The sequence below is a fragment of the Loxodonta africana genome, chromosome 2, assembly GCF_030014295.1.
Source record: "Loxodonta africana isolate mLoxAfr1 chromosome 2, mLoxAfr1.hap2, whole genome shotgun sequence".
In the NCBI taxonomy this organism is placed as follows: domain Eukaryota; kingdom Metazoa; phylum Chordata; class Mammalia; order Proboscidea; family Elephantidae; genus Loxodonta; species Loxodonta africana.
In genome coordinates this window covers 52,820,633-52,840,319 of record NC_087343.1, presented here as the reverse complement: position 1 = coordinate 52,840,319, position 19,687 = coordinate 52,820,633, and the positions used below count along the sequence as shown (strand labels likewise).

General features: G+C 36.3%; 1 protein-coding gene across 1 annotated transcript in view; it reads right to left on the bottom strand.

Annotated features, from left to right (window-relative positions):
* Positions 1–4,678: 4,678 nt before the first annotated feature.
* Positions 4,679–19,687, bottom strand: part of EMB (embigin) — a 45,199-nt gene continuing 30,190 nt past the window's right edge. The window contains exons 4-9 of the mRNA XM_010588135.3: positions 19,563–19,651; positions 12,383–12,510; positions 9,681–9,960; positions 8,879–8,912; positions 5,620–5,710; positions 4,679–5,126 (exon numbers count right to left, since the gene is read on the bottom strand). Of these exons, the coding sequence (XP_010586437.2) occupies positions 5,635–5,710; positions 8,879–8,912; positions 9,681–9,960; positions 12,383–12,510; positions 19,563–19,651 (607 nt within the window). The 3' untranslated portion in view covers positions 4,679–5,126; positions 5,620–5,634. The remainder of the gene's footprint in view (positions 5,127–5,619; positions 5,711–8,878; positions 8,913–9,680; positions 9,961–12,382; positions 12,511–19,562; positions 19,652–19,687) is intronic.

Genomic DNA, 19,687 nt, shown 5'->3' with positions numbered 1-19,687 from the left:
TGGATGATAAATTATATGGCCATCCCTTCTACTAATAAGTAAAATCAGAGAAAAAATGAAACACTCTCACAACAAACAGTATGTTGATTCCCCAGCATCACTGCAGGGACACAAGTTTGGCAAAACCTGGGTCCTGTAAACTTTAGTATTATGATCATGGGGCTTGGGATTTAACTGAGCATCTAAGGTGAAACAAACAAACAAAAGATAGGGGGGACCTTGTATCACCAAGAAAGCAGCACCAGGAGCAGAGGGTGTCCTTTGGACCTGGGTTCCCTGTGCCTGAGGAGCTCCTTGCAGGGGAAGATTGATGACAACAAATCTTCCTCCAGAGCCCACAGGGAGAGAAAGCCATCCCCTGGAGCTGACACCCTGAATTTGGGCTTGTAACCTACTAGACTATTAGAGAATAAATTTCTCTTTGTTAAAGCCAAAAAAAAAAAAAAAAAAGATGATAAATAGATAATAGCCTCATTTTCTAGGAAGCATGCAATTAGGAAGAAGCCAAAGCTGTTTAATGTTAAATCTAGGCTACTGAGGCTGACTTCTTGGATTTCAATCACAATTCCAAATACTTAAGAGACCAGGTGACTTTAGGCAATTCACTTCATCTTTCCAAGCGTCACTTTCCTCATATGTAAAAGGCAGGTAGTAATAGTTTTCTATAGCATAGGATCATATGGAGATTAAATAATTCATGTTAAAGCATTTAGCAGAGTACCTGTCACACACTAAGCTCTCAATAAAGAACTCAATTAACAAAGCACGTAACTAACCTTCTAGACACAGTGCAAACACATTCCTCAATATCATATAAAAGAAGTCCACACAGGCACTCGGGGATAGGATAAATTCACAGCTAACTAATCAAAACCAAAGCCAACAGTATATAAGTGTGTATAATTTAAGATTCCCAATCAATTCTCTATTCATTCAGTAAATATTTATTCAGCATGCTACAAAGATGTCACTGTGACTTTTAAGTAATACTGGCACACACTCTAACTTATTCTCACTGAAAAATGAACAACACTAATGAGAAGGAAGATTGATTTTTTGCATAGATTTGTTCAACTAGAGAAGATTCATTTTCTGATAAGGAAATACAGTAAATCTCCATTCAGTAAATCATTTTGTGCAAATGTATTTAAGTGTCAGAAAGACAAAGACCCAGGGAACAAGCAGGTGGAATGGAATTTTTTTTTTCTCCTTGTGATGAATTTGAGTAAAGACAAGATTTTGGTTTTCAAAACTAAACAATGAAAGATTAAAAAAAATACTTGTTTCTTTAAAATAAAATTTTGAACTGGATTCTAATATATTCTAAGGAATCGTTAAGGTCACAGAGGAATGAAGGAATGGGATGGTGATTAGAACAGGCACAGATATCAACACCCTCTACAGTACCATTCAAAGAAATACAACTTTTAAAAGTCTTTATATTTAAAGCCAGTATGTTCTCTTATTAAAACAAAGGACAAAAATAAGGTTTACATTTGTACCGTTCATAAAAAAATAGAGGACAATTAGGAATTTAGGTAAGTTCAAAGGGAAATAATCTGTACAATAGCTTAGGTAATTAGAACTCCCTTTGGTCACTTGACAGTAATACATTATTAAAAAAAAATCTGCCAGGACCTTTTATTATTATTTTGTAAAATAATAATAGAAACAAATGTTGAAGTTATAAAACTTGCCTTTCCATGTTAATTTTTTTCAATTCTGATTTGTCACAATTTAGACGGTTCTTCTAAAAATAAGTACAAATGCATGAAATTTGCTGATTTTTATCTATACATTCATTCATTCAACACACATTTCTCAGTGTCTCTAATGCAACACTCACTGTGGTAGGTACACACCCCACACACACACACACACACTCATTGCCGTCTAGTCAATTTCGATTCATAGTGACCCTGTGGGACAGGGTAGAACTGTCCCATAGGGTTTCCAGGGAGTGGCTAATGGATTCGAACTTGCCGACCTTTTGGTTAGCAGTTGTAGCTCTTAACCATTGTGTCACCAGGGTTCCGTGGTAGGAAAAGAGCACAGAAATAAAAAGCAGAATCCAGGAAGACATGTATATTAACAAATAAATAAAAAGAAATACTATGTGATTGGAGCACCTAGGAGGATACACACCCCACAGGACATGAGGGATCCTCCAGGAAATCACATTTGAGTAAAGTCATCAAGGCTAAACTTTAGTCAAGTAGGGGCAGAAGGTGCGCAGGGGGAAAGGATTCTGGGCAGAATGTATAAGAGTCTCGGCTGGAGACACTGGAGAGAGTAGCGACTGGGAGAAATGCAGTATTAAAAAATGGCAAAGGTGTGCCTGGAAAGGTTTGGCATGGGACCTGCCGGAGTAAGTTGTGTAGTGAGTCTGTGTTTTAGACAAGTGACTTGGACAGCAGTGTGAAGAACGGGTTGATAGAAGACAAGAATGAGGCTGGAAAACCAAGACCTCAGCTGCTGCAGCTGGTGAGAGGTGCTGGGGGGAGGGGGGGCTGTGGGGTGGATTAATGAGCTATTGACGAGGTCAAAAGAACAGGTATTCATGACCATTACTAGTTTATAAAGGAGAAGAAAAACTACAATGAGATCTAGATGTTGGCCTGAGTAACTAGATGCTGGGGAAAAAAAAAGGAGAACACTGCAAAGGAAGAATATTTACATTTGAGTATAAACTGAATACGAAATCATGTGGGAATTTTATGACATCATTAAATCTACTTATGCTGAACAGCCGTTAGCTGGAAAGATTATTTCCTGAGGAGTCTAATATACAAACTTGGAGTCGTTTTCCCTCTTCAGCTTTTCTGCTTGCTTAGTATTTGCAGTCAATTTACAATGGTTCATCATTACTAGTTAATCCATTTATCATTTCCATGAGGATAACTAATGGAAGCATTCCATTTTTAAATTAACAGCAGTGAAGCAATTCTCCAGAAGTCTCCCAGAGAGACTCTGAAAAGCCAAAATTCAACTTTAAATTTGTGGACACTTTTTCTCCTTAAACTTACTGAAGTAAACTGTCTTTGCTAGAAAAAATAAATAGCAAGCATTTCTATTTAAAAATTCAATTTACTATATAAATATTTAAGGTTATTTTACATTTGAGCAACTTTTTTTTTTTTTCCCCTCACTTGAAAACTATTTTAGCCTAAACATTGAATGGTTGCAAAATAGAAAGATGCATACTTCAAATGAGCTACAAATTGTTTTGGTTTTGTACATACAAATACACCGTTTTGAAATGAACTTCATCAAATAGCAGATTTCACTAATTTTTCAATGAATGAAAAGTGTTCAGAATAAAATTAAGGTCACTGATTAGTTGTCTGCCATCATATAGATATTGCCCAAAATAGTTTTTATCAAATTAATAATGATAAAAAATTAAACCAAAACAAGTTCATGGCTTACGGCTCTGAGGCTAGACTAAAATGGAGTCCACTATTACGGGATATATTCAATGAAATGGTGTGTTCTACAAAACGTGTGTGTAGGTAACATTCTTTACAAGATAATATTGCCGCAATAAAATAACGAGCAGCTTGCAAGTTATTACATTATGTGTGTTGGGGATTGATTATTCATACTTGTAGGCTTTTTAAACATTGGTTAAGATGTCATATAATTTTTACAACCAGAATTTTATTATACTTTTCACAATCCATAAATCATGTAAATTTCTACTTTTTTTTTCCAAATCATCTAACTCCTCTTTCCTAATCTTTAATCCCCTAGCCACCAAGAATCATGTGTTCCTCGCCACCACCCCATGGTCTCCCCTCTTGGTTTCTGACCTTGCCCTGACCCCTGTGAGCAGTGCGACATTGTACCCACTAGCACCAAGGTTTCACATCATCTCCTACATAATCTAGTATCCTGTATGTGACTTTAATATTTCCTTCCAAACCACTGACAACTCTTGTGTGTCTATTCAGATTTCATGTAAGTTATAAAATATTTCAGTTACATATGCAATAGATACTAAGTATCTTATTTTTAAGATTAAGTCTTAAGCACTCACAAAAAGATTTAAGCAGTACTTTGGTGTTTAGGCTCACTTTGGATTTCATTTAAAGGGATTAGTATTTAAAAGCACTAATAAGGCATTTTTAGATATTTATTTAGCCACGGAATTAGTTTCCATAAACCGACCAACAATAAGCCCTTGAAATATGTGGATTAAGTGAAGGCAGTGTGGAAAAACCTGACCTTGAACACTGAATTAAATACACAAGCAAACAGGAACCAGAGAAGCATCTCTGTGGCACTACTGCATTATATGAACCTGTACCCTAAAACATTAACACCAGATATACGCTAAGAAGTCTAAAACACAAGGCTTTAAAAAAGAACAACAGCTCTACACCATGAAAGACTAAGCAGCACTTTTGCCTGGTGTGGGGAAGCAGCAGAGAAGGAGAGATGAATGGAATAAAGACTGGAAAATGTGCTTTTGTGGTAATGGAGATTTGGGACAAGTCTTTTATTTACTTGCCTTAAATGAATTTTTATGGATTAAGAACATGTTTCTTGTGGAGATTTTAAGGTAACCATTATTAGCGAAGGCAGAAAGTATTAATTTCCTAGTTAAGATACTATTTTTCAATATCACAGAATGTGGTGAGCTTTACACATAAATTCTTATAAATAGTTTGATATATAGTAAGCATACATTTGGGGGAATTTTTTTTTTTTTTCCAAGACAAATTGCCAAGGCTTTCTCTTGAATGATGTCTTTGGTTATAATCAGGCCTTGAGTGACATTTGCTCTATGAACTATTAACTGGTTTTGCTGGTGTCTGTTCCGTGCATCCCTTGAGGACCAGCATTAAATTACCTATCCTGTGTTATAGCTCATAAAACATATTTAATGCAATGTACCTTGCATTAATGTAAAATAATTACAGAATGAAAACAGATCTTTAGTTCTGAGATGGCAATATTATTCATGAAGCTACTGCTGAGCATGTTGAGCCTTTTCATCCCTTAGAAATGAAAACTCAGGTGCTCTTCTAAGAGGAAGCGTAAACGAAGCTGAAATATAAACTCTTGATGTATCTTCTCGTGACTCTTGACATGATGTCTCTCAATCATTGGCTCACAGATTCCTGAGTTAAATGAAGCATAATGAAACACAGTTAGCATGTCCTGGTTCTTCTACAACAACTTATTATCACTTTATCAAAGCAAACAGTGCTGGGACAGGGGATCCAGCGACTACCAAAATAGAGAGCTCCTATTCTAAACCCTAAAAAAAAAAAAAAGTTGATAAAACTATAACAATTTCGAATCTAAACAGTAAAGAATTGACTGATATGAACTAGTTCACAGCATGAAATATATGAGAATAAATTAACAAAAGGATTGAGAAAAGTTGAAGGGAAAAAATAAAGCTATATGAAAAGTTGTAAAAGAAATTAGCCTATGGTGATAACAGAAAAAAAAAAAACATTAAAAAAAGATTTACTTTTAAATTTATTACTAATCATATACAAAGATAATCTAGAACATAGTGAATGACTAGGTCTTCTAGTCATGAAATTAAAAAAAACTAATTAGATTAATATATAGATAAGATAGCCTATGTATATTGCATTTTACCTTTTATTTGCAGTATCATTTGGAAGTAACTGAATTTTTTCTGTGCCTGGGGGCATTATTTTCTATACCATTACTGCTATCATCTGATTTCCTGTATAAAAAGCAAAACGGAAAATCACCAGATATTTCTATTATGAAAATAAATGCAGCATAACAATTTATTGCATGGGTATCAGATTTAAATGTAAAAAAAAACAACGCATGCAGAATTCACTCTTCCAAAAATGTTTCCAGAGGGACGAGTCCCTGGAGAAGGACATCATGCTTGGTAAAACAGGATCAGTGAAAAAATAAGGAAGACCCTCAATGGGATGAACTGACACAGTGGCTGCAACAATGAACTCAAGCATAACAACGACTGTGAGGATGGTGCAGGTCCAGGCAGTGCTTCGTTCTGCTGTGCGTGAGGTTGCTATGAGTTGGAACCAACTCAACGGCACCTAACAACATATCAGCTTATATATTGGCTATCAGATTTAAATATAAAAAGCCAATGTGAGCAGAATTCACTCTTCCTAAAAATCTTTTACTTGTAAGGTTGATTTAATTTTTATTTATACTGGAAAGGAAATGTTGCCACAGATGATGATGACAAAGACCCTGTTTTTGTTTTACGCAGGAGAGTTTCTTCTCACTTGGTTTCTCAAGGGACAAAGACCTGGTGATCTGCTCTTATAAAAACTGCAGCCTACAAAACCCTATGGACAGTTCTGCTCTGCCACGTGGGGTCAGTATGGGTCAAAATTGGCTAAACGGTAATGACAACAAGAAGCATGAATAGGGGCTTGAGTACATAGCCACAACTTATGCATTGTTTGAAATGTGCTTGAGCAATATTCAATACGTAGCTCAGCCAACATGTGGGATACAGGTGTTATGGGTTAACACGCTTATTATATTGAATTAGAGGGGAAACATGGTTTTTTATCTACCCAATGTACATCAGAACAAGACTACAAATGGGGACTTCCGATTTCCAGGCCAAGAATGGCTAAACTAGGTAACAAAGGGTAGGTAATGGATGGCTTTCTAAGTCTTATGGACATGCTTGAACTAATTAAATTACCACTAGATTAAAAAAAAAAAAGCCAATCATGTCAAAATTGGGGGATGGAGCATTATATAGATTAAATATCTGTCAGATCAGATAAATCGGTGAGCTCCTTACTGAATTATTTCAAGTGACTAGCTTGTTTTTAAAAGGAGCCCTGGTCGACTGCTGAGGTTGGGAGTTCAAAACCAGCAGTGGCTCCTCAGGAGGGAGATGTGGCAGTTTGCTTCCTTAGAGATTTACAGCCTTGGAAACCCTATGGGGTTGCTATGAGTCAGAATCGATTTGATGGAACATGTACAGGTAGCTTGTCTATATGCTTTACATTTAGTACCATTTTTTAAATCACGTTCACTAAGCAACTCTGTGAATCACTGGTATGTAAACACATATATACACGTTTTATATAAAACACTATAACATTTATTCTCTTCCAAGAAAAATTTACCTTGTAAATATATACTCCAAAGGAGAATTGGTAAAAGGCTGCACTGAATGAGTTCAAGTGACTTTGATACTTGAATTAAACCCAAGGGTGTTAAAATAACCCAAACATAAGAAAACTAAAGCACTGTCGATGGTCTCTGTGGAAGAGTCTAGCATAGAGAAACAATGTATAATATACCAATTAAAAAAAAAATTCTTTATACTATTTTTTTTTAATTGGAATCTGCTTGACAATGCTCACAAAATAATCTAGACAAGATATTAAAGAATAAGGTAGGCTGTAAAAATAAAAATTACTTAAAACCAATGGTCTACAGTGTTCTGGCACCACCCTTTCATAGAGAGTCTTAAGCAAAATAGAACGCGCTGAGACCAGAGCAACCTCCAAATGCAAACTCAAAGGAATAGTTGGAGATACTGAGGAGGTTAAGCTGGGAAAACAGAAGAATCTGTGCAAGGTTATAACTGTCTTCAAATACTTGAATGGCTGTCCTGTGTTTTAAATGACTGTAAGTAAGTAGACAAATAAATTGGAATCAAAGAGTTTAAATCAGTATTAGCCAGATGTTCTTCTCCAGAAAGAGAATGGGCTTCCTTGAGAGAGGTTCAATTCCCTTCCCACTATGAGAGTCTATGATGCTAAGACAACACTCCCTTTCCCCTCTCTATGGAATTCCTCATATAATTATTGTGTGCTCTTTTTTTTCTTAACTTAGAAGTCATATTTGGTTGATTTATTTTAACCTGCTCTATGTGAAGAGAGTCAGAATAACTATTTGAATGTCTATGAGTATCTGTATGACAGCTGTTTGCCCACTCCTGCTTTTTAACCGTAGTTTTTTTTATAGCGCTCACATCTCAAAGCCTCTGGTAGCCGATACAATGAATATCAAGTGTCATTTGTGTTGGTACAGTTGTTCAGGCCTCTCGTTTCCCAGGTTTCTTTTGGCTGCTTTAATCTGGTGTCATTTTCCTGGTTCAAAGTCCTTAGCTCTGTTCCCTAGACTTTAATGTCCATCTTGGGCACCTCCAATGTGGCCTCCAAACTCAGTTCTCTGGTTTGGAAGAACTGAGAACTTCCAGCATCTGCCAAACCCAATTACCTCTCTGGTAACTTTATTCTAAGCCCTCCTAATGCTCAACTTCAAAGAGAGCTATAAGAGAACTAATGCCACAAGTTGCGTTCTCTAAAAAAAAAAAAAGACTAATAGACCCCTAGGCCAGTGGTTTTCAACATGACAAGGAATTAGAATCACTGGTAGACATTTTAAAGAAAAACGGACACCCAGCCCTCATTTCCAAAAGATCTGATCCAGTTGATTCAGTAAGGTCTGAGCAACTGTATTTTTAAGAAGCTTCTTAAGTGATCAAAAATGTAGCCAGGGCTGAGAATCACTGCTTTAAACAAATTAGTACTTTTATGGTTCTTGAATAACTTTTGTGCATCAAGGCCTCCGCTAAGCAATTTATATAATATCATGTAATCCAACAGCCTCATGTGGTAAGTAGTATTACTAAACTGATTCTGAGGAGTAGAAGACAGAAGCACAGAGAGGTGAAGGTAATCAAGGGTGGAGAGGGATTCCAACACAGGCAGGCTAACTCCAGACGTTACGCTCACCACAGCACAGAAGGATACAGAAAATAAGACATAGATAGTAGACCCTTGTGCTTTGTTCTCAACTGCAATTATTTTATTTAATGTAATATTTATCTTATTTTATTCAACTGAAAATTAATCTGTCAACAAATAATACTTACAGCTGTTCAATTTGTTCAAATTCTTTCCCCTCATCTGTGTAACAAAAGAAGAATTTAAATATTAAGATTGGTTTACTATTTTTATGGAACATTTTACTATGTTCACTTTACTTTTCCCCAAATTAAGAATGCTCTGTGCTGTCTTCCCCCTTTGGAATAAGGGAGAATGTACTACGTTAGATGGCAGCACTTTTGTCATGCCTTCCTCAAGCTCCCCAGGCCTTACCCACATTTTCAATCAATCATCAATGAGTACCCTGGCATTTGAAAAAATAGAAATGATTAATTTGCAATTAAGTTTATTAGATTTTCATTAAAAAATACAAAATGTAAGATTAATTTTCGTAGTGGACTTTTGGCTTCTCAACTCATCATCCATCAGGCACAGAGTAAAATACAGGAAACCGACAGAAAAATGTCTCTTATATGAAAACTCCAGAAAGTTTGATGAAACTTTCATAAAAAAATGAATTATCTAAGTGAAAGGATAGTTGTCTTTGCAATCTTTTATGTTAAACTTTGCCAGGCTTTTCTAATATTCCAGCGCCAAAACTTGTATCACCTAATTGGTGTTCAGGCACTAGTAGTACCAAAGAAAAGACAAGAAAGGTATTTTTAATACTAACCTTTTTAAGAAGTACATGGATACAAGTTCATAGCTCACTGTCACCACTGTTACTAACATAAACACCACTCCAAATGAGAAAAACTGGATTTTCCCCCCAAATTCCAAAGCCACTGTAATATATTAAGTCATAACATGATAGCCTTACAGAAACAACAAAAACAAAAAAATTCCTACCTGGTTGTTTCTTTTTCTTTTGGGTATACATTTCACAAAGCAGAATAGCAGCCACTAAAAGAATAACCTCAGCGACTATTGCAAGGAATGGTTTAAGGGGCACCAAATAGCTCAGCACGACAAGTTCAATGAGATTTTCACTCTCGCCTAATTGGAAGACTGCATGGCACCAGTAAGACCCCCGATCTTCCTCTGAAAGTTGTGTTATCTTGAGCTTTGTTTCATTACCATGTGCTCCACTGATCACGTAGAACTTATTCATTTGAGTGTCGACAGGGACCTGATAGAAGGAGACACTAAAATCCATAACTATCATATTGCAAAAAAGACACATGTCCTACAGGATCCAGTTTTGAGTTACAGCTATATGATAATGCCGGGGAAACTGCTTATTAGAAAGTCATGGAAGAGCATATTAAAATTTGTGAGAAGTTATATAAAACAGAGCTTTAGTCTTAAAATTTGACCTCTTAAAGGTAGCAAACAACATACAGCATACTTTGCCCTGAGGTTTAGCTTTGAATGTCTGAAAACTATAGTAAGTAGTTCATTATGGGTAAATATTTTATGAGAAAAAAATGGGGAAAAATTCCTGCCATTTGGGTGTCATGTTCTAATCCTCAACTATTCTTTAGTCAAAGCACTTTCTCCTTCATAGATCTCAGGCATGCTGAAACAATAACAATCCCTGAAGCTACTAAATCTGATCATTCTTACAAAGGCAGAGCACTGGCCCCTGAAGATGGGACATCCAAATGTGGGGACTGCAGATGAAATCCTCAGGCCTTTGGAGCTGATGCAGAGAAAAGGCAGAAACTGCCTTTGGCCCGGGCATACATGGGGTCTCACACCTGAAGGAGCCCTGGTGGCACAGTGGTTAAGTACTCAGCTGCTAACTGTAAGGTCCGAGGTGCAAACCCACCAGCTGCTCTGCGGGAGAAAGATGTGACAGTCTGCTTCCACAAAGATTTACAGCCATGGAAACCCTATGGGGCAGTTCTACTCTGAATCAACTTGATGGCAATGGGTACATTTTCTGTCTTTTCGTTCCTGAATTTCTCAGGTAAGCTAGATGCTACAATTCCCTGGATTTCATTCACCCTCTCAAGAGCCATACCAAACTATTTCTTGGGGCTTTTAAATTTAATGTTTAAATTAAATTTTATTCTCAAGCCATTTGATGCCTTCATCACTGTCTTACTCCACTGCACTGCTCAATATAAATGCTCATGAGCATATACATACTCTCGGAGGTTATCTAATGAAGAGCTGTCTGAGTTTATGATCTGCCAAAATATTACAGCAAACTGGCTGGGCTGCACTTTACAGATGCACGTTAAATCAGAAAATCAGAGCCAGTGAAACAAAAGCACCTGTCCTGCATTTGTATAGCCACCCAGGTGATTCTGACGCAGATCGTTGGTCTACTTTTTGAAAAATACTTAAGTCAGGGTTTCTGTACCTTATTTCCCTGCATTTTCCTCACATCCTAATGTCATCCATGCTTAGGGCCAAATTAGGAGGAGGTTTTTTGGGTGGAGAAGTATAGACATATGTAAGTCTATATTCTAAACATTTAATATAAATTAGGTTTTGTCTGATATTACATATGCATAAATAAAAAATGTTATGTATCTCAAAGAACAAGATTGCTATTTATTTTTACATATTTACACGTTTTTTAAAATAATTATATACACACACAATGATGGCCTTTTCTAGTCATCAGTAAGAGAGAGAAGCTGAAGTGTTAATGGTTTAAGTCTATACCTACATGATCTGGAGCCACTTCTCAAAAAAATTAAAAAAATGTTACCATAGAATCAGCCACTATTCTAAGTCCTTCCTCTGTCATCCTGCAACAGCCTAGCACAGCATCAGTTTTGTCTAAGAAGGAATTCAGTAGCTCCTTGTTAAGATCTACACTATCTCATATTTTTCCTTTCAGAACTACAAGTTGCTTTTAATTTCAACACTTAGTAGCACCAGGGCAAAAAAAAAAGGGTGACTTCTAAGGGACAATGTCCTGAATATCCCTGCCATGAGGAGGAAGGAGGAAAACTAGACATGATTTATTGAGTACTAATGGCACTAGTTTTTTTTTTTTTTTTTTAATGTTTTTTTAATGTTTTTGTTAGATCAGCTCTTTGAATGGGCATTTCTCTTAAATAAATAGGAATTAAAATTATGTGGCTTCCCTTAGGTCTCCAGAAGGCCAAAAAAGGTCAACGACACTTACTAATAAACAGAAACCAAGACATAGATTTAAGTTATCAAATTTTCCATATATATTCATTTCTCAAAGAGTGTAGTTGCAATGCATTTATCACAGATATTTTAGAAAGCAGAATCAGGGAAAGACTGGCGTTTTTTCTAGTTACTTTCTTTGAAAAAGAAAACAAATCTCTTTGAGAAGGGTATTTCAAACATGGTCAATGAAAAATGAACTGTGACTTCCTTTTAAACATTTAAATAAAATGCTAAATTTAAAAAAAGTAACAGCTTATGAAACATTCAGAGTAGCTTTAGATGTATAATGTAATATGCTGACCATACAGTTGACAATTCCATTTATCACTGTTCTTTATGAATATAGATTAAAGAGCAATAGAAGTATAAATAGTCCTAAGAGTTTTGAAACTGTTATAATGCTATTATTTATGAAATAAAGTTTTTGTTTCTTCAAAGACATTTAATCTTACCTGTACACTCCCATTACTACTGTACCACGTCCAATTTAAAGGAAAACAATCTTGACATTTACACGCCAAGATAGTAGAATCCCCCACATAAGTGACTATTGGCTTGTGTTTTCCTTGAATTTCAGGGACTGAGGAAAATTTAGAGAAATGTATGTTAGTGTAAAGAATGGGATTCCATTTGAGGATGTTTTCTTCTTTCACTTTCTCATTAGTATATCATTTTTATACAGTTTAAATTCTATATAAAATGAAACTTATTTACAGTAGTTAGGATGCTAGGTATGCAATGCAGAAATAGTAAGTGTAGTACTGAGTGTTACAATAGTATTATTTATGAAATAAAAGTTTTTATTTTTAGTTTCTTTAGTATGTCACCCATGAGGGTCTGAATGCTTCAAGTCATCATGCTTCGGATAAGAAAAATGCCTCATGTTTGCAAATCTTTCTTCTTACCTACCACATTACCTTAGAGCAATTATTTTTTCAAAGTTCTACCCTTAGATGCCATTTGAGTGGAGAGACATAATTATCAGGATATAAAATCATTAGTTGATGCAGAGTTGTGGAAAGTAAGCAAAGAGTTGGAGAGCGTGGGAACATGAGAAAGGAACAAAGAAAGATTACGAGAAATAACATGAGACTGAAAACACTTGTATCGTGGTTTTGTTAAAAAAAAAAAAGATACTGATATTATCATAAATTTCTTAAGAAGAGCTGAAGCAGAAGCCATTAGTAAGAGAAAAAAGTGAGCACCGAATTTAGAAAAATATAAGTTTCAAGGATATAAACAAGTTGGTAAAGAAAACTAAAACATAAGAACATAAGCAATGAGATAATAAGCCAGCTAATAGCCTATATGATACAATCAGTTGTTTCTAGTAACCCCAAAAAACATACTGTAAAATATACACTTATCTTAAAAAAAAAAAAAAAAAATTACCACCTCCTTAATACCCAGCTGGGGCTGTACACCGATCAAAGATTACTGTTATGTTTGTTTTTATTACTTTTCTAATTTTAACAGGTTTTTGTTTTTGCCTTTACTTTGTTTTTGCCAGCACAGATAATGCCTGAAATGATAATGTTAAAATTCTTAACATAAAACTTTTAATACAAAATGTATTTTACGGTGGGCAGAGAGTAGGAGGGTCAATTTTAATTACTAAAATTAAGTTTCTAGACTAAATATACTTTTTCAAGTACTCTTGGGTTTCTTGTCAGGTTGGCAGTGGGTTGTTTTTTTCTTGGGTTTCTTTTACAAGGGAACTGCGCCTGGGCTGGGTGTCCGAATTGTAAAGACGAAGAAAGGAAAAATAATTGGCAATAAATGGAAGAGAAATTTTGATTTACACCACTATAATAGAAGTGGTAACAACAGCGTTTCCCTATGGGTCCTGTGGTTAATGTTACAACAATAAGTGCTGAGAAGTCTTTTTTTTTTCGTTATCATTTAAACAGACCTAAATATTAGGCTGTAATACAATTACATATATCATCCAGTCTTTCGCCAGTGTTGCTCATCAGCAGAGTGTTGAATAAGGTGCTGCTAATAATAAAGAGATGCAAATATGAGGATATGTCAGCCATGAGGGCGTAAATGCTTCAAGCTGTCACAGGAAAGATGACAGAGCAAACTGTAGGTCTGTGGTTCCCACACTTTTCATAACAAAGGAAATGTGTTGTGACAAGATGGAATGATCTACAATTTTACATTAATCAGGATGTGAATTACCAATCAGGATCTGCAATCACACCACTAATGTTCTACGGACACCTAATGAGGAACCACTAGGGTGCCCCTGAAGGGGGAGACAAAAAAGGTGAATATATGGAACCAGCTTGATTTCTTTAGGAGTTTCTCATAAAGGATGCCTGATTGTAGGTACCCAGTCAGCAGAAATTAGGTAGCTGAGCTGGCCAGAAGATACTCTGAGCACTCCTTTGAGAGGCTACAAGCATCTTACACTCACTATGAACACCATTAGGCTGAGGAACATTAAGAGCCTTGTAGTTAATATGTGCTCATTTTGAAGGCAATGTCACACAGTGTGGTGATGAACATGGGATTTAAATCTAGGTAGCATCTGACTGAGAATTACAGCTTTGGTCTTTCTAGCCTTGAGGATTTGGTTAGGTCATAGGCAACGTACAGTATTGAGAACATAATGTATAATGAGCGTTGTGCATAGTGAACACTGCAAGATTCAGACTTTTGTTGTGATTGATCATGTACTCTTTTCTTAATTAAGCTTTCTTCCAATCTGTAATGCCATGGCCTTTCTACACAGTGGTCGTTAGCCAGCTCAGAAGGAGAAGGAAGGAATGATTTCTAGGCCAGCTAGCCATGTGGAGCAGAGAAGGAATAAGACCTAAAATAAAAAGAGGTATTGGAAGTCCATCTGAACACATTTCAAAACCACGGGAATGTGTAAAAACACCCCCAAAAGAGGAAATGTCTCTAAACTGAGTCTCTTATGGATCAACCAACCCATCTGAGAAAGGAGGCTAAAATACAAAAAATGATGAATAACAGGAGATGAATTCACAGGAGACAAGATTCAGGAGAAAAATGCAGAAGCAGCAACTTTAAGATGGCGTGACGGTACCAATTCATCCTTTAATAACATGTATTAAAATGAAACTGTAAAACCAATTCCACTGCATTCATCACGCATTCAAGTCCTTGGCTAAAGCAGTTGAAAAAGATTATGTTTGTATAAACTTTACAACTTAAGTATAAATTAAAAAAAAAAAAAAAAGTATAAATTAGAACAACTTAAATCAGGGTGCCAAATTACTGTTCCTTACCAAATAAAAAGAAATGAAATAGGTTAAAAAGTGAAAAAGAAAATCTTGCTTTCAGATCTATGCCGTATATGGAGCAGAAAAAAACACATGGAATAATAACTTTATATATTATTATAAAACCTTAGAAAAATAGGAAATGACCCATACATAACATAATGGTTTTACCAAGAAAAGGCAGAATAAAGCAGATAATACTTTGAAAACCGATGAGCCAATTTTTTACGTAACAGGGTAATTTCTGTCCAAATACTACAGCCTTGTTTTCAGATAAAAATACAGAAGGTGTCTCTCATGTAAGTGTTCTGCCCCATTAGGTCAAGCTACTTTTGTTAATTTGGTTCAGTTTTCTCAGTCTGCAGTTACCCCTTCAGCTCTCCTTTGTAGACCTAGATACCACCCCAATGGAAGAAAACAACCAATATAAGAAAACTGCAAGGCACTCCAGCATTCAAGAGAAAAGACTGGCCATCTGTCCCGATATTAATGCAACTTCAGGATAATTTAAGTTCTCGAGAAACAATAAGTTGAAATGACAAAATATTAAAAGACTTAAATTAGGCTAGATCACAGGCGGTTTTATTCTTTTTTCTTACATTAGAGCCAGTTTCTTCATTAGAAAGATGAAGAATTTTGGAGGCTGAGAGAATAGAAGGCTTGGCAGTGGGCTGCAGACTGAGGCACCTGTTGACCTTCATCCTCTCATCACCCTCCTATTTTCTAGCCCCAGAGAGGAATATTGTCCTGGATGGGACTTATTTGAGGACACTAACAGAAACCTGTTTCTAAGGCTGGAAATTTGGGGGTATAGATAACTGACTCCCAAGATCAGCATTCTTTTTCTGGTTCAGGAAGGTATGTCCTCCTATCAAAACTACCAAATTGAGTTTGCAGTTTGAAGGAATAGGATAATGTTAAATACATACTTTGGTTTAAGGTTAGGCCTAACTGAGGAAAAAGAAGCCCTCCAAAAGGTCAAACTTCCTTACAGGATTTCTACAGCTGCATCTGTGTTCAAGGCCTGCTTTGGTTTCCCTTTTTATCGTGCATACTTCCTTATCTATGATTTGTATTGTGAGGTGGAGTGATGGGACTAGCAAGAAGACTCTCTTTTCTGACCAAACACTTATCAATCTATCGGCTCAATACCACTTTCTAGTAACACCTTATTCCCATATACCCAATACCCAGTGTGGCTTTAATAACTAGCTGAAATATGTGAGTACAAAAGTATTTAAGGGGTAAAGTAGCTACTTGAGGAGTAGCCTCAGGTGGTTTAACTAAAGACCTGAAGATCAAGTAGGGATTTTAGCTTGGTCAAAACTGGGATTGTTTTCTGAAGCCACAAGGCTCCCCTCCGAACCTCAGATGGAATCAGAGCCACACCTCTTGAGTTACACGTGGAAAGGTTGCAGTGAGTGCGTCTTCATCACTGCTTCTAATTATTTGGCTTTCTGGACCCCAGGAAGGCTCACCTTAAAATGATCACTACTTGGGAGTACCAACTTTGACTTTGAAACTAGCTGTGCTGGACACTAGTTGCTGACATAGTTCTTTTCCCCAGATTGTTTATTCCCCAGATACCATATTTCTCTAACTTAGCATGTTTCTTTATAGAAATTAGGTCATGCTTTGAAGGAGAATATGTGTTGGAATATGATCAAAATATTGAAGTTTACCCACAGGCTGAGAAAATTAAAAGTAGAAGAAAGGTTACATTTGGTGGGGGGCAAAATACAGCAGATCTGCTGTTTTTCAGTAAACCTCTAAGATACACTGCCTTGGAAAGCATACTGGTAGCTGAAACAGGTTTTTCATGAAAACCTTGGTTAGTCTATGAGGCCCTTCTACAGTCTTGCGGTAATAAATCCACCAGCTCCCAAAAAGGCAGTAGCAGGGACTTTGCTGATGAGTAGTAGTCCTGAGGACTCAGGCTCACGCACTATACTGGGCTCCTGTATTCAATAGCAGAATTTTTTTTTTTGACTCATTTTAAAAGAAGATAGGACAGGCTTTTCATCCACACTCAATTCTAGTGCTCTTAAGAAAAAATAATAATTCTTCTCAGCAAAAATCATAAGCAGCCAGAATGGAGAAGGTATATAAAAGGAGAACATTTAGAAAAATACACACTATTCCATATACCTCCAGATCTAATTAAATAATAACCACAATATTAAGAGCTGTGGATACCTTTATATTGGACTCAAATGAAATGATTTCTGCAGCAATATTCAATACAGATGAATAACAGAGCAGAATTATTTTATCAAATAAGGCTTGGAAGGGTCCAAATTTTTACATAATTTTATAAATATCTTCAGGATATAGTGCATACTTAAAAATTACATAACCGTTTAGTAAGCAGTAAAAACTAATAAACTGAACTACTTCAAGCAAGCTAGAAAACCAAAAAGAAAAAAACAAAAGTAGTAATTAATATTCAGTGACTCTCATCATTCCTTAAATACTTGATTCAAAACCTAGGCCTGGAGTTCTTATTCCTGACAACCCCCGGCATCAAACTTGTTATTGTTAGGTGCGCTATCGTGTCAGTTTTACTCAGCAATTTGATGTACAACAGAATGAAACGTTGCCCAGTCCTGTGCCATCCTCACAGTTGTTGCAATGTTTGAGCCCATTTTTTCAGCCACTGTGTCAATCCATCTTGTTGAGGGTCTTCTTTTTCATTGACCCTCTACTTTACCAAGCACGATATCCTTCTCCAGAGTTTGGTCCCTCCTGATAACACGTCCAAAGTCTGTGACATGAAGTCTCGCTGTCCTTGCTTCTAAGAAATATTCTTGCTGCACTTCTTCCAAGAATATCAGCTTAGTTATCTCAAAACATATAAGAAATCAAGAGGCCTTCCCTGAGAATATTTGGCATTAAATTTATTGGCATGTTGAAAAGTAAAATGCGTCTATTAATCTTCACATTAGAGGCAAGAATGATCACTTCCAAATAATAATTCAAATAAATTATCATAATAAAGACCTAACAAGATAAAATGTAGTATGTTCACTATTTATACTTTAAGGAGGCATGACTAGTACACATTTCCAAAGAGGAGTGCTCTCTAAAAGAAAAAAAATGTTTAAAGTTAAATCTCCTGGAAGCACTTTAAACCTCAAGATTTGCTGAGCATTTCCTCGGGATCTACAGGCCTCCTTTACATATTTAAAGGAGTCTCAATAAAATGTGTATTATGCTTAGAAACATAGAATGTTTAGAAGTGAGGATGGCAAGATTTCGTCTCACGTACTTTAGGCATGTTATCAGGAGGGACCAGTTCCTGGAGAAGGATATCATGCTTGGCAAAGTAGAGGGTCAACGAAAAAGAGGAAGACCTCAGTGAGATGGACTGACACAATGGCTGCAAAATGGGCTCAAGCAAAACAATGACTGTAAAGATGGTGCAAGGCTGGGCAGTGTTTCGTTCTGTTGTGCACAGGGTTGCTATGAGTTGGAACCAACCTGATGGCACCTAACAGCAACAATAAAATGTTACTGAGATTTTGGGGTGTGCCTGTGTACGTGTGTGTTTAATATTCTTTTTGCTCACTGGAAATGAAGGAAAGGGAAAAGGAAGGGGGGAAGGATGGAGGGAGGGAAAGAAGGAGGGTGCAAGGGTTGGATAGGAGGGAGAGCAGGAAAATTTAACGTGATGCAAAGACCAAAGTAGCTAATGTGGGGACAGAACAGCAGTTTCCAAATACCAGCATGAATAGTGGTTCTCTAATCTACCATAAAATACTGAATTTTTCCTTAACCCAATTCTCCAACTCAAACAATCTGGATTATTATGAGACCGAAACCTTCTAGTGTTCTGGTTTAACGATGGCAATAGCGGAATAGTCTGTCTGTCCTCATTGGGCGGAGTGCTAGACTATATTCTGGGGTTTGTGTATATTTTTAAAAGTCTTTCCTTGAGGAAAAAAAAAAAGGAGGCCATCCTTTGTGTATCTCCATATTATTTTTAAATTTTATGTATCCCTAAAATCCCACCAATAAAGCATATTCTCAATGTCTGGGAGATGCAGTAACTCAGATATCTGAAGTGTATTGTAATTAATTAGTTCAAGATACTGATATGACTTACAAAGAACCTGGCAACCTAACCTTTCCAATTAAAACCTGTGCTTTAAAATGGGGGCTGGGGCAGGAGTGGGAGTGGACTGGGAGCTGCCAGCTCTGCCACTGGGTAGAACACTGGGAAGGTCCATTTTCAAGGTCCCCTCTTGTGGGTCCATGGGAAACATATAATTTTCTTTCAGCTGTATTATGTTTATAATAATAATTTTAAAATTTGGGGAATTTAGAATTCAAAGAACATAATACTGAAAATATTATTCCACAATTTATTAGTACTGACCTTTGAAATGAAATGTGCCCCTGTGTTCCTTTTTCTCTCCAAAGAAACAAGAATAACTTCCCATTTGGTTGCTTTTAGTGATTGTGAACCTAAAGGTAATTCAAATTATTAATTTAGGTTTAGTC